Here is a 20,418-nt window from a genome sequence, read left to right on the forward strand (position 1 = left end):
AATGGATTTAATACTGAGAACAAAAGTCCGCTCCACGTGGACGCATCGAGCCATCGAACGAGCGTGGGAAACGTAGATCGGTGGTATTGGCAGCTGACGCAGAAAACGAATGGGACCGCAGGGAGAACTGGCGACGCGCCGCTGTTCGGTCGTCTTCAATATAGCCTTACAGGCAAAGCACCCTTTACGCGAAAATTGTAAGACGAAGAGCGCCTTGATGCCAGCAATGTCGTCACCGTCGGGGCATCCTACCATTCATGTCCTTTTTTCTCCTAGTGCTGACTTTAGTCGCCAGTATAAGTTATGTGTATACATCCCGTTGCACATTTTGGCGATTATTTAATGTAACTAACGAGCAACGGCACTTTTTTATCGAGTACTTGCGTTTAGCGCTGGTAGCCTTCAACTCCGCGATATAAATTAAATTTAAATCTTCACTATAGCATCTCCAGGTTTGACTTATAATGAACTTATGAGGATTAGAGCACAATTCCTTATTTTTTGCTACGTTTGTTGACACAATAGGTAAGCACGTTGCCGTAAATATAGTTCATCTATTTGTACTTAACTGTAATTAGTTCTCGTCGGCCTTCGTTGAAGTTGCGCAGTGCTCTCAAGAGCTGGCATCAGGTTTGCATTGGCGCCACCGTGGCCGCCCCCTTAGGGTAGCTGGCACGTCGATAAGTTGCGTATAAAGAAACGTGCAGCACGGCAGGCACGTCTTGCCACCGGGCAACAAATCGGTAACAGCGATAATCCGGTGCAAAATGGTGACCGTCAAAAAATAAAATTAGGTGTGCGTGATGATACGGTGCTCTGGCGTGATCGTGGCCGCCATGTTTGGGTGCTAGCAGGGAAAGAAGCTGCGTCGTCGACGCCACGTGCAAACAATCTGTAATGTAGCGGTTCCTTTCGCTGGAATATTTTCTCGTTTTTATTAAGACTATGCCCCGTATTTTACAACGTTCCTCCACTCAGCCGTCCACCTTGACTCGACGGTGATTTATTGACATCGCCTTCGTAACGGGGCGGCGACAAATAGTCGCCTAGCCTGCTTGTGCTAACCAGATATTACATACAAGCTCAGTCAGTATAGCCAGTTTGCCTAGATTTCCTTAATATTTTCTCTCTTCCTTAAAATTTCAATGGCTACCTTGTACGGCTACCTATGCCTGTAACGGAACTGAGCAAGTCGATCACAGCACCACCCCTGAAAAGAAGTGGTCACTGCTCTTCATTGAGGCCCCACGACAGTTCTCGAGAAACGTGGCGCATTTATCAGTCGATGGGCGGCACTGTGTTCAACTTCGCTAGTAAGAGGCGATTGGAAGACTGGCGGAAGAAAAGCAGGGAGACGACAGGAAAACCGAGACGTACAAAAACAAAGTTCACAATAGGGGATCAGAAAATTTGGTTATGGGAATTCAGCGTGGTTTTATTTTCTCTTTTCTTTTCCTTTTTAACATGGTTAAGACATTAGGCAGTATAATAGCAAGAGCTTGGTGGCGCAACCCACCGCCCAGTTCCAAAGGGGACGGTCATAACATCCATCCATCCATCGGAGTGAGGGCCAGCTTCGAGTCGAGGATCGGTTGAGAACACGGGGGAATGTCTTTTATTAACAAGTTACAAACCCTCTCCCCCTTTCTCGTATCGGGTATGTGTTTCTAGCCGTTTTCGTGGGCTGACCACGAACATAGTGCAGTCTAAAAATGTGCACCAATCCCAATGATAGCGCAGACCAAATATTTAAGCAGTCCGACGCTCCTCCTACTCCCTTCACGCGAGGGATGACGCGCAAGAGCGCCGTGTGATCCCGCCCCATTCTCATCCCAACTCGCTGAAAAGACATTGTCATTGATCAGCTTCGACCAGAGATTGAATTGCCTCCCAACTTTTTATAATCAGCCACCGTTTTCGACGGGCCCATCCCGCTGACAAGGTGGGTGGATGCACCGCTCGGACTGATGAAACGAGATAAGGAATATAATCGTTCCGTTATCTAGCCCATGCACATGCAACGCCTCCTAGACAGCACAACGTTGATGAACTCCGATGTGTGACGTCGTGCTACCTTGCCCGACTGGGATGGAATCTAATGGGGACGTCCCCGAGTAAGCCGCGGTGATTTTGACGTCAATGCTTTCGTCACGCCGGGCTTGGCAATGGAAATTTCAGTCGAAGTAACATGACTCATAAACCAGAGTGCACAAGCCTAGGAGGCGCTGCCGTACCTCAACCGAGAGCCAGTATTCTGTGACGTTCCACGTCATTTTTATCATCCGTCCTTCCTGATGGCTGATCCCAACAATAACGGCGCCGCCACTTCTGTTTGTGCCAATGGCAAAAACGATGGGAAATGAACTGGATCATTAAGAAATGCGACACCCAGAGAGTACGCCAGTGTTCACACTGAAAAGTTCACAGCAGGACAACAACAACAACAAAAAAAAAAAACACATCGGGCGTTCAAACAGCGTTACTGTAGCGTCTCACTCAGGATTTTCAGAAACGGTGATCCCAAGATCAGTGGATGTCATAAGTCTTGAGTACACAGGACACAGGAAAAAAAATACTGTAGTCCTTGGTTATGGGCATGCGCACGGCAGCCAACGCTGTTTCGCGATGTGCACTAATGGCATATTCGACTTGACGCCTCCATCCTCCGAATCTGAGTCGGACAGATCCGGCGTTCCTCGAATTCAAATGCAGGGGACAGGCATGCAAGCCCAACGTGCAACCAGCTCTCGGAGGAGGAAATGGCGGACTGGAAACTACGTTACTATAGCGACCTGTATATTGGCCTGTACATTTTCATAGCCAAACCTGCCAGCGGCACTGCCCGCGAAAAAACGGCGGACGCAGGACGCCACCAGGCATGTGGTTATACGGTGAACCGTCGCCAACAGCGGCGACGCTGCGTTATACCGCAGAGTGTTAACGCTGATGTGGCGGGAATACGCTGTCAAACTCGACGGCTGCTCCCACGACAGGGCTCGGAGTGCCTGAGAGCGCTCGACGCGTTAGGAGAGCCATATACGGAACAGAAACAGCCGGACGTAAGGCGCGCACGCTCTTTCGAAAACAACGCTGCTCTCGAGAGCAGCCCAGAGAGCCCAGAGCTTGTCGCAAGGGTGCTGACGTTCGGCGCCTGTCCTGTTCTCCGCGGGGAATTGGTCAAGTATCGGGCGGTTTAATTTTCTTTAGTTTTATTTTGTACTTTCCTCTTATTGAGAATTCCTAATGTCTCTTTCTTCTCCCGGCCAGACATCTTTCCTCTGGACGGCTTCGCTTCCCACTAATGACATGCCTATAGAGGCTTTCTTGCGCAGTGGCATTAACAGCGTTCCTGTGGCCCTAGTGCCGACCAATGGGGGATTCATCCGCGCGAAGAATCCCAAGGTGATTCAAGAAGAGCTGCGGAAAGCAACCCCGCATTTCCAAAGCATAACCGATGTCCGACAATTTGGCAGAGGGGGCATTCTTTGCTGTTCGCCTGACCAGACCTGCGTCTCCGACCTTCTGAAGTGCGAAATGTTCGCGAACCACCCGGTGAGGCCTTTTATTCCTGCTCATCTAGCTTGCGTTAAGGGTCTAGTACGTGGAGTCGACGCGAGCCTGTGTGCTTCAGAGGTCCTGCAGATGTTCTCCCCGGCAGGTGCCGTCTCCGTCTACCGATGTTCACGCGTTTTTGAGAATCAAAGAACCCCCACAGAGTCGGTTATAGTAACCTTTTCAGGCACAAATAGGCCGTCAGAGATCAAGGCGTGGCCATAAATATACAGGGTGGAAGCAATTTCTCCCCGCCCATTCCAATGCGTTCACTGCTGGCGATACGGTCACAGTTTTAAGGGATGTCGATCAGAGCCTCGGTGCCGCATTTGCGGAGAAGGCCACGATGAAAAAACGTGTTCCTCACAGAGCGAACGATGCTGTTTGTGTGAAGATTCCCGCCCTGCGGACTGTGCGCAATGCCCTGCGAGAAACCAAGAGCTCGAAATTCTACAAATTATAGAACGGAAACGGTGTTCGCGTCGTAAGGCTCGTGCACTCTCATTAGAGAAATCATGTGGCTATGCTGCAGCTGCTGCTCGTCACTCAAAAGCAATGGATGCATCTCTTGGTGATATTGTAGCTGCTGCCGTCGAGAAAGCTATGGCAAAAGCCCTTGACACTTTATTTACAAACCTTTCAGAGACCGTTGGACAAGTTCTCACCTCTCAGTTGTCTCAACTTTTACATGTTACTGCTCGTCCAAGTGTTGCCTCTGAAATCACAGTCTCCGATGAGAACATAGAGAAACACGTATCAGCAGAGATCTCGCCTCGCAGTACTGATGCCTTCGAAGCTCACGCAACTCATGTAGAACATGAGGGCTTTCAGAGTCACGAATCCGGTTCAGATACCATGGAGAACATGGATTTGGATGCTAGAACTTATAAACGTCGTGCTTCCCCATACTCCCCGAGAGCTACAACCCTCCACAAACTAAAAGCTAAAAAGAGTGAAAATAAGAGCTTATCAAAGGATGATTTCCTAAAGGATAACATTCTAGAGACGGCAGTTAATACTGCCGGAATATCGTCAACATAGGAAGCTTGAAAGTGCTGCAGTGGAACTGTCGTTCCATTTTTGCTGCAGCCGCTGATCTCTTATATCTCTGTGAAGATCTTTCTCCTGATTTGATTATTCTGCAAGAAACTTGGTTATCCACAGAAAAGAATTATCATTTAAAGAATTATCGCAGTTTTCGTCTAGATCGTCCTTCTTGTAGAGGGGGATTAGCATTTTTCATCTCAACGAAAATTTGTCATAGAGCTAAAATTAGTCACCAGTCATTTTCCACTGAAATTGAGATTGTAGCATTGGATGTAACGCTTCCTGGATGCGCCCCGTTTTCGATAATCAATGCTTATTTCCCTACAGGAGTCTGCAATACAGGCTCTCTTGATGCCGCGGTCGCAGCATGCAGAAAGGATATAATCATAGCTGGTGATTTTAATTCTCACCACGTATCATGGGGTTATCGGTCCGACTCTTGCGGTAAACGATTGTTAGACTGGGTTTCGTCAAATAACCTTCATTGTGTAAATTCGAGAACCCCAACTTATGTATCCGGCACATCGCGTTCGGTGTTAGACCTAACTTTTTCCAGTTCGGGCTGTGTAATCTCCTCCTGGTCTGCTATTACCTCGGCCACAAATAGCGACCATCTTCCAATAACTTTTGAAATAACGCGCCCAATTAATTTGGTTGAAAGGCATGTCCGCACCTATGTTTACTATAGTAAATTTCAAATTTCGCTGCGATCAGCTTTAGAAAAGCAGGTTGGCCTAAATGATGAAGTTGAGGCAGTTAATTTGTGTCAAGTGCTAAGTGACAGTTATAAAAAATGCAAGTTCAGTATGCAGTCAACTAAAGGTGGTACTTATTCTCCATGGTGGAATCCGGACTGTGTACGCGAATATAGAAGAAGAAAGGCAACCTGGAGAAAGTTACTGTATAATCAATGTCCACGTAATTGGAATGACTATAAGTTTGCTGCAGCTACATTCAGGCAAACAGTTGACAAAGCGAAAGAAAATATAACACCAAACATTACAGTTACCTATCGCAGTCTAGTAATAAAAAAGCCCTATTTCGATTTCTACGGTCTAAAAAGATTGTTTCAGCCCCAGTTAATGTAGAGTCAGTTAGCTTAACGTCCACTGAATTAGTGCAGTCACTGGAGGATATTGCAAAAGGCTTAGAGCGTCGATTCACATCACTTCGCCCCTATCATATACCGGCACCTGAACCAGCTAATGAGTACGTAACGGTCACATTAGAAGAATTAATGAGAGAGGTAAAGATGCTGCCAGCTTCAGCCCCAGGCCCTGATGGCATAACTACAGCAATGATAAAAGTATTATTCGAATTGTCTCCGCAGGATTTGCTTAATTTTATAAATTACTCGATTAAGAATGCGTGGATTCATCCAGATTGGAAGGTTGCCAAAATAATTCCACTACTCAAAAAGCCAGGCGATGGATATTCAATAGACAACATTAGACCTATTTCTCTAACCTCAAATCTTGTAAAGTTAATCGAGAGAGTTCTCTATGGTCACGTTGATAGGTGGATAGGCGAGAACCAAATATTAAATGATTCTCAAATAGGATTCAGGCCCGGCTGCTCAATTTGGTGTGCTCATGTTGACTTGGAGAGTAGAATCCAACTCGCTCTCCGCAACAACCAGTACGCGGCCCTAGTGACATTAGACATTGCGAAGGCGTATGACAGTGTCGACCACAGTACTTTAATCAACCGACTCAATAGTGTGAATCTTCCACAGTATATAATTGCATGGATTCAAAATTTTCTAAGCAGACGAACATCTTATTGTTATCAAAACGGTGTTTCTTCTCAAAGTTACAAACAGACAAGGGGCGTCCCTCAAGGTGCAGTACTTTCCCCAGTATTATTCAATATTCTACTAAATCACATCCCGACACATCCTGACGTACAGGTATACGTATACGCTGATGATATCGCATTTTTCACGATATCGAATGATATACATAGCCTATATAAAACTTTGCAGTCGTATCTGAATCAGATTGAAACTTGGCTAAAAGGACTAGAAATGTCGCTAAATGTCAACAAAAGTGCGATCATTGTCTTTCCCTTGACTTTTCCTATCCGAATAACACTGTCATATGGCCAGGAGATTATTCCGCAGGTATATTCTTTAAAATATCTGGGAATGATTTACACCGAAAAGCTAAATTGGCAGACACACATAGAGTACATCGCATCTAAGGGAGCACGCGCTGTTGGTTTATTACGAAGAGTCTGCAGCAGTCGTTTTGGAATGCGCAGGGAGACCTTGCTGATGATTGATTGTATGTATGTCCGCCCCATTCTAGAGTTTGGATGCGTGTTATTTTCAGGAGGTCCTACGTATAAAATACGTCCTCTGGTTCTTTTAGAACGCGAATCACTGCGTCTGTGTCTCGGCCTTCCAAAATTTGTAGCAAATAATATTTTATACCATGAAACTCACCTGCCTTCTCTCCAAACTCGATTTCGTATACTGACAGTCCAAACATTTCTAAACATCTATGCTTCTCCCCAGAGACGCTCCTACTATATTTTTACTCGAGAACCAACTGCATTCTTTGAGAATCAATGGCCCAGACTGCATTGTCCCCAGGTTGGTTTTGTGCAGAAGCTATTACAGCCATTACAAATATCAATCCGTGATGTGGCTTTTCAAAATTTACCTGCTTCGACAGCAAGTGTTGAATTTGGCGATATATTTCCCAATAACGCTAAGCTCCTACCTATTGGATACCTAAAAGGTTTATTAGATGACCACCTTGACACCCTCCAAATAAAAGCAGTAATAGCCACAGATGCTTCTGTCAGTGAGGAGAAGGCCGGAGTGGGCATTTTTTCGACATCATTAAATTGGTCTTTCTCTCTTCGACTTCCCGACTTTACGCCAATATTTCAAGCAGAGTTATTGGCAATCATCCTAGCTCTACGCAAACTTCCCACATCTATTTCTTCAGCCGTAATCTTAACCGACTCCTTGTCTGTTTGCTCCGCTTTATCTGTGCCCAATCCAAGTATCATTCTCCGAGAATTTCATTCACTGGTTCCCCAACATCTACGCCTCATCCACCTGGTATGGGTGCCAGGGCACGTGGGGCTCACTTTAAACGAGTCAGCAGACGCACTAGCAGCGGCATCTCTTAAAGGCCCGGTACTGAGGATCTTAAAACCTTCGGCATACGTCACTTCTGCAAGATTTAAAAAATTTTCCATTCAAGAAGAACATGCCAAATCACGTGTATTAGATAACGCCGATTTTCAGCACCTTAGATTTCCTTGGCACAGCGTATGGTGTGCAACAAGAAAATTTGAAGTTTCTATTACGCGTCTGCATTGCCGAATACCACGGCTTAATTTCTATTCCCATAGGTCTGGTTTGGCACCTTCTCCTAAATGTTTTTACTGCAATGAACCCGAAACTATGGATCACTTTTTTATTGAGTGTCGTAGGTTCAAAGTTCATAGAACACGAGTTCTAGAAGGTCCCTTCCGCCAACTTGGATTAGCCATCACGCTACCTATCATTCTGTCTCTGGGGGCGTCGGCACTAGGACACTGTAATAGGAACGTATGGGATGCCACATATAATTTTATAATGGACGCAAGGAGACTTCCATGCTAATTTTACTGTTTTATTTTCCAAAACAAGAAACAAAAAAAATATTAACTTCTAATTTTAAGAAACTATAGCATGAAAATTATTATTAACGATTAGAATTAATTTAATATCACATTTTCAGTAAAAAAAATCCTATTTAGGTATTTATTCTTTTTGAACCCACTGCCGCCCGATTCATGGCCAATCCCCCGTAGTGGGTTGTGCTATATCTACAGGCTCCAAACCAAACCAAACCAAACCGCTCCGAAAGAACCAGCCGAAGGAGCCATCAAAAAAAAATTCGCGCACTTCGGGGGCCTTTCTAGCACCGATAATCGTCGTCTTTAATCTTGGTTCTATGCAGCGACAGTCCCAGCGCGGTTGTGCGCGTGGACGTTGCGCGTGCCGCGAGCCAGAAGCTGCAGCACTGGTTCAAGGAGCTTGCTGAGCCGTTGACGTGGCGACCGTTGTTCTTGGCGCTCCTGAACTGCACCAGGCCCTACAGCACCGGTTCCGTACTCGACGTTCGCCAGAGACAAGGGTGAGTGCGTCAATGGGACTGTCGCTGCATAGAAGCAGGCGCGTTTATAGGGCATTTTTCCGCTGCGTGCTAGCGTGCGCTGGCATGGCTCAGTGGTAGAGTAGCTGACTGGGAATATTTTTTTCTCATTCCCGGCGATAGCTGCTGCAGACACCAAACACCAGCAGAGGAGCCGGTTCTGGTTCAAGGTTCTGGCTCAAGGCTCTGGCTCAAGGTTCTCAAGGTTCATTCTGGCTCAAGCTCCCACAAAACGTGTTGTTTTGTGGGAGCTTGGTGGCTTTCCTTTTTTTTTTTTTTCTTTTTGCTGGAGCAGGAAAGGGTTAGCGCTGTTCATTCGAAAAAGACCAAGGTCAATGAGCAAGCACATATGAAACGGTAAAAGAAAGTCTCGTCTGCTTTGAATAACTTTTATGTGTCAGCACTATAGAAACAACGGGTTAAGGGTAGTGTTTAATACTTTAGGCAAAGTGCGATTTACGTACAGAAGGATCCAGAGTACAATTGCCGACATTTGCAGCAGATAACTTGTAGTTTGTAGCTTTGACTGCTTTCGACACACCTGTGCATAGCACTGACATTGCTTTCGCAGCCAGTTTGAGCGGTTATTTCGCGCTTACGGTTTTCAGTGAACAAAAAAAAAATTATATTCTATGCTTTGGATAAGACTAAATACATAATATTCCGCTCACGATGCACAAAACGTGACACAATTCAGGCACGCAAATTCATCTCTAGGGTAGTGTTGTATAAAACAGCTAGGTATTATAAGATGATTAGCTGTGTTATTGAATTGCAACTTGAACTGGAGACCACATATTTCCAGTATATGCTCTAAATTATGCCAGCCTCTCGATGGCACCCCGCACGTTCGACGAACCCAGAAAATTATATGTCAACAGAGCCGCGGTCGCGAAAAGGTAGCGTGCCAAACTTGTTGTGTCGACATCTTTATCGGGAAGTTGTCCATTCTTCAGGAGAGTTTGCCATCAGGCCTCGCACACCGCTACTCTCAGCTACGGTCAGCTGTGCAGTTTGCTGACTGACACCTTCTAAATCGTCCCGTTTTTCAGCATGTCCGACCAGGACAAACGTCTCTTGGCCCAGCATTGGGAGGCACCCATGACTTCTTCTTTTGTCTTTTTTTTTTTTGTTTCTGGATTTAGTTGACGTAACCGTTGGGTGGGCCTCTGACGATAAATTTCCGGCGATTTTTGTAGTGCAGTAACTTGCTAGGTGGAGGTGGTTTCATGAAAGTACAGCACAAAGCCATAAAATAAAACTCGTATTTTTACTTCTTTCTTTTTTGGTTCTGTGTAGCTTCGGATAGCTTCGGGCTATCCTCGTGTGGACGTCTTTCTTTTTTTTTTTTTCATAGAAGTGCTGTGATACGGCAGAAGTGCCCTATATAACGCTTCATCGGAATGCGACACTTGGCACATGGCGTGTCGGCGCCTGTCGGTATACACGTAGCTCGAGTATGTATAGAGCTTGGGTGACGTGCATATATTATTCAACGTCGGTGTAGAGTAACTCGCTTTCCTCGCTCGCTTATTAATGACAACTGAAACTGATTTACCGGTCATTGGTTCACTGCAATGCTTTAGCACGCCGCATGCACATCTAATATGGTGCTGATTCGATATACAAGCATTCAGGGTGTCGTATTAAAAAGAGCGAAATATAAGTCTCCAAGTTGCGTTGTTTGTTGTCGACTTCGCCGCTTTGTCCGCCAATGTAAAGAGATCGTGCAGACGACGTTGCGACTCGCTTAGGAAACACGCTATCTAAGAAACGTGTAAAAAAAACGGACGCAGAGCCCAACGACGCTGCAATAATATGCTCTTGAGTTGAGCTAGATGCCGTATAATAAAAAAAGAAACTAAAAAAAGAATATGTACATTTAAAGAGAAGCAGAAGAATTCTGACTACGAGCTGGGCTCTTCTGTTCTATTTGCATTCTGCGGATTCGTGTTTCTTAACGTACATAACTGCATGGCTGGCATTTTGTGAAACGCAGTTAAGGGTCTTCGCTCGCTTTTGTCTCTTGTTCGACTAGCTTTATTTATTAATTTTTTTACTTGCGTAGCTGCTTTCCTTGTTGATGTTACAATTATGCAGAACTCTCCAATATATATGTTAAATATCGATTTAACTGCGCGACGTACACTCGGGCTACATTTGACATTGCTCAACCATCGAATATGGCGGGTACATAATATGTATTTTCTGTGTACCATGCTGCCCTTATAGTTCTGTATTATTTTATTTTACTTGTAAAATCATAACGTGGGTGACGAATGAATTATGTGCCAGAAATGCTAACCGTAGCGCGTTCACGGATAAGACGACAGCATATACAGAGCGCGTGGCGCTTACAATTTTCCTGTATATTGACTGATGTCGTATGTCGTGTCAGCAGAAGAGCACTGCTCACTAGGATGTAATGGCAGACCGTGCCACGCGTGTCCAGCTCTGAGGCACCCGCGGAATATATTTCTCAGAGGTGTGTGTGTGGGGGGGGGAGGGGGGTGGAGGGGTTGTACGCTATACGTACCGTGGTACAGGCGTTGTTGCCCGGCCGGCCTTTCCGCCTGTGCCGCAGTTTTGCGATCAGCGCGAGTGCCGGACATACAGTACGTATCACAGCTGCACACTTTTGAAACCGCCGGAGAAAGTGGCCATTTAAGGCCTATCTTTCATCAAGCAGTATCTGCGTCTGGCGTTCATTTCCCTTCTCTAACACTCTGCCGTTGCTAAAAGATTGCTGTCGGGAGCACCGTGTCACTCACTCTCGCATGCCCTTCGAGATGTGAAAGTACCGGTAGTGCCGTGTTAAAAGGAAAGCCAAGATTAAAGACGGCGATTATCGGTGGTAGACAGGCCCACCGAAGTGCGCGAATTTTTTTTTGATGGCACCTTCGGCTGGTCCTTTCGGAGCGGTGCTCACTGGGCTGCTCTCACGAGCAGCGTTGTTTTCGAAAGAGCGTGCGCGCCTTACGTCCGGCTTATTCTGTTCCATACATGGCTATCCTCGCCTGTCGAGCGCTCTCAGCACTCCGAGCACTGTCGTGGGAGCAGCCGTCGAGTTTGACAGCGTATTCCCGCCACATCAGCGTGACACTCTGCGGTATAACGCAGCGTCGCCGCTGTTGGCGACGGTTCACCGTATAACCGCGTGCCTGGTGGCGTCCTGCGTCCGCCGTTTTTTCGCGGGCAGCGCCGCTGGCAGGTTTGGCTATGAAAATATACAGGCCAAATCAGACGGTCGCTACAGTAACGTAGTTTCGCGTCTGCCATTTCCTCCTCCGAGAGCTGGTTGCACGTTGGGCTTGCATGCCTGTCCCCTGCATTTGAGTTCGAGGAACGCCGGATCTGCCCGACTCTTATTCGGAGGATGGAGGCGGCCAGTCGAATATGCCATTAGTGCACATCGCGAAACAGCGTTGGCTGCCGTGCGCATGCCCATAACCAAAAACTACAGTATTTTTTCCTGTGTCCTGTGTACTCAAGACTTATGACATCCACTAATCTTGGCATCGCCGTTTCTGAAAATCCTGAGTGAGACGCTACAGTATACGCTGTTTGAACGTACAATGTGTGTGTGTTTTTTTTTTTTTGTTGTTGTTCTGCTGTGAACTTTTCAGTGTGAACGCTGGCGTACTCTCTGCGTGTCGCATTTCTTGATGATCCAGTTCATTTCCTATCGTTTTTGCCATTGGCACAAACAGAAGTGGCGGCGCCGTTGTTGTTGGGATCAGCCATCGGGAAGGATGGATGATAAAAATGACGTGGAAAGTCACAGAATACTGGTTCTCGGTTGAGGTACGGCAGCGCCTCCTAGGCAGCAAGCTTGTGCACTCTGGTTTATGAGTCATGTTACTTCGACCGAAATTTCCATTGCCAAGCCCGGCATGAAGAAAGCATTGACGTCAAAAGCACCGCGGCTTACACGGGAACGTCCCCATTAGATTCCATCCCAGTCGGGCAAGGTAGCACGACGTCACACATCGGAGTTCATCAACGTTGTGCTGTCTAGGAGGCGTTGCATGTACATGGGCTAGATAACGGAACGATTATATTCCTTATGTCGTTTCATCAGTCCGAGCAGTGGATCCACCCACCTTGTCAGCGGGATCGGCCCGTCGAAAACGGTGACTCATTATAAAAAGTTGGAAGGCAATTCAATCTCTAGTCGAAGCTGATCAATGACAATGTCTTTTTCAGCGAGTTGGGATGAGAATGGGGCGGGATCACACGGCGCTCTAGCGCGTCATCCCTCGCGTGAAGGGAGTAGGAGGAGCGTCGGACTGCTTAAATATTTGGTCTGCGCTATATATCTTCGGGATTGGTGCACATTTTTAGACTGCACTATGTTCGTGGTCAGCCCACGAAAACGGCTAGAAACACATACCCGATACGAGAAAGGGGGGGAGGGGTTGTAACTTGTTAAAGAAAGACATTCCCCCGTGTTCTCAAACGATCATCGACTCGAAGCTGGCCCTCACTCCGATGGATGGATGGATGTTATGACCGTCCCCTTTGGAACTGGGCGGTGGGTTGCGTCGCCAAGCTCTTGCTATTATACTGCCTAATTTCTTACCCATGTTAAAAAGGAAAAGAAAAGAAAAAATAAAACCACGATGAATTCCCATAACCAAATTTTCTGACCCCCTATTGTGAACTTCGTTTTTGTACGTCTCCGTTTTCCTGTCGTTTCCCTGCTTTTCTTCCAACAGTCTTCCAATCGCCTCTTACTAGCGAAGTTGAACACAGTGCCGCCCATCGACTGAAAAATGCGCCACGTTTCTCGACAACTGTCGTGGCGCCTCAATGAAGAGCAGTGACTACTTCTGTTCAGGGGTGGCGCTGTGATCGACTTGCGACGTCGCCGTGCGGGAACAGTCGCGTTTGCTGTGAGCTCTCGGCCCCAATGGTATAATGACCTGTATATAGTGTATAAAATCCCTTTCGTTATTCTCACCGACGCCTGACTCGCAGTCTTCGCTACCAACGCTCTGTCACGAAACGGGTGACGAGCGCTACGGGGCCACCTCTAAGTCGTAATAGTGGTGGCAGCGGTGCAAAGTCGTAACAATACGCAACTTATCGACGTGCCAGCTACCCAAAGGTGGCGGCCATGGTGACGCCAATGCAAACCTGATGCCAGCACTTGAGAGCACTTCACAACTTCAACGAAGGCCGAGGAGAACTAATTACGGTGAAGTACAAATACATGGACTATATTTACGGCAACGTGCTTACCGTTCGTGTGAACAAACGTAAAAAATTAACGCGACAGCGTTAAGAAAGTGTCGCAGAAAAGCCGGTGTCGTCGGTGTCGGCGTCCGCGGCGTTGGCGGTGAGCGATAAATCACGGCAGGCACTTTATAAATAAAAAGCAACTTCCAAGATGGGCTGGGTGGGAATCGAACCAGGGTCGCAGGAGTGTGAGACGGAGACGCTACCACTCAGCCACAAGTTCGATGCTTCACAGCGGTACAAACGCGCCTCTAGTGAATGCGGTGTTGCCTTGGAAACGAGCCGTGGAAATTTATACTGCGGTGTATATCGGTAATTATGAACATGTAACTTACAGAAGTCGCAATTGCACGACTAGCGAAGTGCGTTTCCGCTACATTTCTTTTGCGCTTTCCGCACACGCAGAGCCATCTTGCGGCAAACACAGAAGACCCCCTCCTCTCCATGTACGGCGCTGCCCCCACAGATGGCGCGCCACGCGCGCATTGGGGCTGTGCGAGGACTGGTGCGAGGCGGGTCGCGGCCCGGACTCTCTCCCCTGACGATGTTTCGCCTTGCTCCCTCACAGGATGCAGAATCAAGCGTCCTTCCTTTCTTTAGATCACTATCTGTCTCTCTCTGCCCGGGCCGATCACGAATGACGTTTGGCTGCGCGCATCATTTCCCCCTCCGAGAACCCGAGTTCTTTGGTTCGTTCCGCTTGCTCAGGCGCACGTTTCGTTGCTGCGCCGAACGTTGCGTTGCTCGACGATCCCCGCGTCCGATGCGGGGCGCCTCGTAAGTGATCGCTGCCCCGTAGCCCATTGTCTTACACCCCTTGGCGGGTCGACGGGAACGCTGTCGCGTTCCACTCTTGAAGGCGAAGCTTAAGCGTCCTCCAATTTTTCTTCTCTGCCAGCCAACGTTTTCCCGCCAGGTGAAATACCTGTAAGGTCTTCAAAGCTTTTCATCTGTCTCGAGTAATTTGCCGATAGTCAATGTCGCTCAATAAACAAAACATGTAGGAAAAACGCACAAAGACGTCCCATTTTCGTCTGGGTGGTTATCGTGGTGGTTCCCGCCCATGGTGCTCACTGCGCATGTTCCTTTTTCTGCGTGCACTTCCTGCGTGCCGTACGTGTTCTACAAGCAAGAATTTTGTTCTACCATTATATTGAGAGCAGTAATCCTGAATCACAGGTACGACTTTCGCGCCATAAGTGTTGTTCGTATGCCACTGTTAATTTCAACCGCATTGCGTTTATGCCCAGATTGCGAATATTACTTATACAGCGTCTCGTCTTGCCCATTTCATTAAGATCAGGCATACTTCATTGCTATTTAGGTATGTCCCGGCTTGAATATGTCTCACCATGTTTTTCAGCATGACTCTTGGGATAGAGTTTCGGGTCTGTGAACACCGCCTGTTGACTGTAAGTCAAGACAAGGTCGACCAGCTGAACAATTCTCTCCGCGGCAAGTCAGTAAGTGATTGCTTTCTGTTAATTCAAATACACTTCCTTGGTTTTTGTCACAAGCTGTTAGTGTATATGTCAACTCTACCAATTTTACGTGACGTTTACGAATTCGGAGGCACCTAAGCGGGCCCTGATCCACTTGCATGTTTATCGAAGTGGAGAAAAGCATTCGAACTATAAATTAGCTGTTTAATAAACACTTTTTGACGAAAAGTACTTCGATGCGTTTCACCAGAAGTAGATTTATTGGCAATCAAACGTGGCGTTCGCAGTGCTTCCGCTCCTCCTTCAATGCCTTTCACTGCCAAGGTTACGACAGAGCGGCGCGTGCTCAAAAGGCACCGCCTTCTGTATGTCACCGTGGCGCGCAGTTCACATGCGATTTTGGATGTTATTGTAGACGCCACTGCTCCCGATTTTGGCAGCTCCGACGCGCCAAACGTAAGCCAAACGGTCTTGTCATGAGCGAGCAGCACAGCGCTGAGCCAGTGGACTTGTCGGGGCACCCTGCCGTATCTGCGCTACGTAGCAGACCGCAGCTACATGCAGATGTAGTGCATATTGCAAAGCGTTTGCTTTGTGCCCGGCAGGACCCGTGTGCGTCCTCGCGCTCATATGATCCAGTCTGACCATGCTGTGTGGTGCGGACCGGCTTTGTCCTCCGCCTGCGTGACTGGCGAATAGTAGCCACATACAAGTGCATTGTAACACGAAAGTGTTTTACGCCGGGGTACTTCCTGTAACGGATGCCACATATATTGCCCATGCTCTACAAAGGTCGTCGCGCATTTTCCATTCTAAAGTAGTCCAGTCATACTTTGCAAGCACTAAAATCTTTCAGAAATCATTTTTTCCACTTAAGAGTGAAGAATGGAATCATTTACCAGAATGTATTGTTGAATGCATATCTCATGTTTCATATGAAAATATATTGAAAAAGCATCTTTTGTAATCCCTCTCCTGCTTGAGCAGCATTGCTGCCTGCAGTATTGTGTAAATAAATAAATGAACAATGGATCTAACGTTGGCGCTAAGGAGTAAAATTACTGGCTTGTTGCAGCACTGTGGAAGCTGCACAATTTCTTAGTTGATAGGAACGCCGAGTGCCCATCGAGATGTGCTCATCTGCGCCACCTCGTCTGCGCAGCGTCTGCTTAGAGTATGATAAATGGCAATGTATGTAACAATGATATGCAACGAGCGAAGAATATGAGGTTGAAAATAGCTGCGTGTTTTGATGATAAAGTGAGTACAAAATGAAATTTATTTTACAAGCGAGGTAACCATCCGTATTTAATAGCTTTTCTAAAATGGCACCCAAAATGGTAACGCTGTCAGATATTGGTAGCATATGATTACTTAATGATACACTTGTAGTAGTAGGCGGAATTGTTGTTTGAAGGTTATGAAACAAAAGATGTTTTTGATGGACTCATTCGAAGATAATTTGGTGCTTTAATGAGCACCACCTGTCGATATTGCCAAGTTCAGCGTTACGCTGATCTTGCATTACTGTCACTAGTGAGATGAATAAACGGCGGTGTTTATTAAAGTTGGCGGCTGGGCGTAATTATATTTGTTCAACTGCGTTTTTAGTAATGGTAACAACGTGTCATTATATCGCATTATTGGCGGCTCCTCCAGGACACCAAAGTGGCAATGGGGACACCAAAGCTAGAAACCGGACTGGTCCTTGGGTTGGGGCTCGCCGAGGCCTGCACGGCCCCAACTCATGGGCCGCCCTGCTTCTAGCTTTGGTGCGTCCCACTACCCCATTGGCGCTCTCCTGAGGCCTCCATTAGCTGGTTACATGTGCCTTCCTGGAGCAGTGCTTGTTAAAAATACAATCTTTTGTTACGACAAAAAAAGCTACCCATGACTTATACAACATCAGTCAGAACCTTGCCCCTTCAGACACTGTGATCATCAAACGGGGTGCCCATGCCCTATGCCACACCGCATGGGCAGCGAGTGGCGGAGCATAAAGAAACTCGACTGCATTCCGTAATGCCGGCATGTCTAGGGGACAATTATAGAACACGTGCCAAGAAACCTCCTTTGTAGTGCCTAGGCAGAGTCACTTATTCAAGGAGGAAAGACCCCAAGAAAGAATTTCTCTCTCGCACCCGCTCTTGCTCGCGCCTCTACAGAAACGTCGAGCGCCACAAGAAACGCCCCGCCCCGCTGTACCTACTAGCAATAGTAAGAACGCCACCGGGATTAAGGTGCCCTGGGAGTATTGACAAACACACGCTACTCTACACCTTTTCATGGTTCTTTTCATTGGTCGTGCAATGCTTTGGAAGCGTCAGCTTCCGCGACCGCCAAATTTAGTTCAGAAATGAAATAGCCATAACTTTTGTTATTTCATTATATTCTTTAATATGCTCACGTATGCTAGATCTTGGTAAGGTGTGCATTTACTCATGGCACCTTGTTGTAAGAGAGCAGAAAGACTGAAAGAAATATTCTTACTGCAGGTGACGGCAGACTACATTGATGCTTGGAACTTGTCCATGAGCATTGATAACCTCGCACAAGCGGCTCAGGGGTTCGCCGCCGAACCTCTAGCTGGTCATACCGCGCGTCCTGTCAACACAGGTAAGAGATTCCCCGTATCTCAATATCTGTGATTCCATAGAATTCCCGATATATGATACGACTGCATAGTAGAGTTTGACATTCTGCACCAAGAGACACGCATGACCAACTGCGCCTGCATAGCAGCGATCGGAACTCATAATGTGGGTAATCCAGTGCCTCCATGGTCTTGGGCACATCGCACTGCAGTGGTGCTCTAGATCATGAATGCTCCAGAGCCCTTGCATACATAATTTACTACTGCAGAGGCTCTCATTATTCCACATGCTTGAAACTTCGTCTATACCTGATCCAGAACTTGCCCCTAATTTTAATCAACTGTAAGCAAGGCTTCATGTTTAGTCCACCGAAGATACAGGACAGACATTCTACAAAACTTCTTAACATCCAAACAAATCAGCATCCAACAATTATTGGGAACGCTCCTAATTTCACCATAAAAGTTAACGGTGCCACGGCGTGCACTTAATATTCATTGCATTTGCATTGCCATAGAACTCGCTAGCGACACTAGGAACTAAGTTGATGATGGCCGTGCGATAGACACTTTCGAAGACTTGCTCTTTTTTTATTCTTAGTCGTACTTGCGCGCTGTAACTAACTGCAATTTTTTAGACTTGTACAAAGGACCATTCTATCATATTTTAAGGCCGTGCTGCTTGCTCATTCACCCTTGAGGCCGAGCATGGGCTGTAATTATTGTTGTACGTAATTATTATAATATCGCAAGCAGATTCTCATTTACTTCACGCAGTAACAGTAGGAAGACGCGCAAAACACCCTTCATGATTGATGTCAGCTATTGGGTCTGTGTTTTCTCAGCAAGCCCAAGAGGTGGTTCATGGACCCTTTAACGGAGTCTCATTGCACCGAAAAAGAATGTCCTTACTGTTGATCCATTTTCTTCTAGGATAAGTTGTTGGCAACCCTAATGATAAAAACATGATAAAAAACTACGTACAGCGTGAAGGACAAGGACTGTGAGACCACATACACTGCGCTGCGTATGTCGTCTCTTGCAGTCCTTGTCTTTCGCGCTGTACGTCGTTTTTTGTCGTGAATTGCCAACTACCCCAAGCAACCACCCTAGAATAAACACTCGAATAAAAAGAATTTCTCTTTCCAGAACTCGAAAACATGAGACTGCGGCTGCATCTGCAAGAGCGGCAAGAAATCTGTCGATGGGGGGCACCTTCATAGAGGGACAGTGGTGACTGTGACCGCAACAGGACTCACGGAGGACCTTTCCAGAAGGCTCGCATATTTCGCGATTCGACGACTCTAAATAAAACATTCATCCGCGTGAACACCATAGGCGGTGACCATGGGGGGGGGGGGGGACGCAGCAGTGCCTCCCCGAGCGATGCCGGAGTCAACTCCCCCCACCTAAAGTGTTGTTACCAGAGTTACCCATATTTGACATTTATATTGAGTTGCGTCTACCTCTTCAGATAAAATGTTATTGCAAGTGTGCGCATACGTGCGACGAGAGGAGAACAAGCGCATTAGAAGCACCACAGACATTTTTTGTTCAATTTCCACTGCGATTGATTGAAAACTATTCCAGCGAGCTGGGGTGCCCGCCTCTTGCCCTACAGGCAGGTAGGGAGGGTGGACGAAGCAGTCCCCATGCGTTGAGGACGGTTCGTTTCCACTGCGAACACCTTGGACATACAGAATATATTTAAATATATACTGACACGACGTTTATTTTATTCAAGAGAAGGAGGTAGCCAACTTGACTATTTCTAATGGTATGGGTAACCTATGCCTAGAGAATGAATATGTTGCTCTATGTTAACCCCGCTTTAAATTGCTTTCCATGCTTTTCTTGCCCTGAAAAAAATCTGCAGTGACCCTTTGGCCACCATATGGTCTTGCCAACAGCAGTTGAAATCCACGTGAAGGCTATGCGCCTCATTATTGTTTCCCTTTCTAGCAAGCAATATAATTTACAACATTTATTAGGAACGGAAACATCGCCGCGACGAGGTCATAAATATATATAATTGACTCAGTAACCGAATTGGGACCAAGCCGGTTTCATTCTGAATCGTAATGAATAGCAGTCGTGCACACTAGCGCTTATACTCGGAGTCGCAGTAAAAGAAAAAGAAAGACTGCAGTTTCACCAGAAAAGTGAAGCAGTATCAGTGATAGTGAAGCATATGCCGTACTTATTCGAATGTAGACCGATAGTTTTCTTTTTATACAATCATATTCCAAACTCTAGGGTCGGCTTTGATTTGAGAATTTTAAAAATGCGCCAGTTTTTCATTTCAACTGCTAAATATGGTGCATAGCTAGCGCCATCTAGAAAAGTCAGTATCGCAGCCGCTATACTAGCCGCGCCAGTAGCCAAC

General features: G+C 46.7%; 2 protein-coding genes across 12 annotated transcripts in view; one reads left to right on the plus strand and one right to left on the minus strand.

Moving 5' to 3' along the window:
• LOC129381301 (uncharacterized) overlaps positions 1 to 20,173 on the plus strand; it is a 181,023-nt gene extending 160,850 nt beyond the window's left edge. For 4 of the 10 annotated variants that reach the window (XR_008609501.2, XR_008609504.2, XR_008609506.2 and 1 more), the window contains 5 exons: positions 8,562 to 8,738; positions 8,880 to 9,113; positions 15,361 to 15,460; positions 17,935 to 18,055; positions 19,182 to 20,173. Coding sequence is in view for 2 of the 10 variants with exons in the window: in XM_055064034.2 (XP_054920009.1) it covers positions 8,562 to 8,738; positions 8,880 to 9,113; positions 15,361 to 15,460; positions 17,935 to 18,055; positions 19,182 to 19,255 (706 nt within the window). In the remaining 8 variants the exon portion in view is untranslated. The remainder of the gene's footprint in view (positions 1 to 8,561; positions 8,739 to 8,879; positions 9,114 to 15,360; positions 15,461 to 17,934; positions 18,056 to 19,181) is intronic. The other 6 variants (XR_008609512.2, XR_008609509.2, XR_008609513.2 and 3 more) reach the window with 3 other exon arrangements.
• The window catches only part of LOC140216711 (uncharacterized), a 350,595-nt gene that overhangs the window by 123,306 nt on the left and 206,871 nt on the right, over positions 1 to 20,418 (minus strand). The gene's annotated exons all lie outside the window — the stretch shown is intronic.

This window comes from Dermacentor andersoni, chromosome 3 (assembly GCF_023375885.2).
Source record: "Dermacentor andersoni chromosome 3, qqDerAnde1_hic_scaffold, whole genome shotgun sequence".
Taxonomy (NCBI): Eukaryota; Metazoa; Arthropoda; class Arachnida; order Ixodida; family Ixodidae; genus Dermacentor; species Dermacentor andersoni.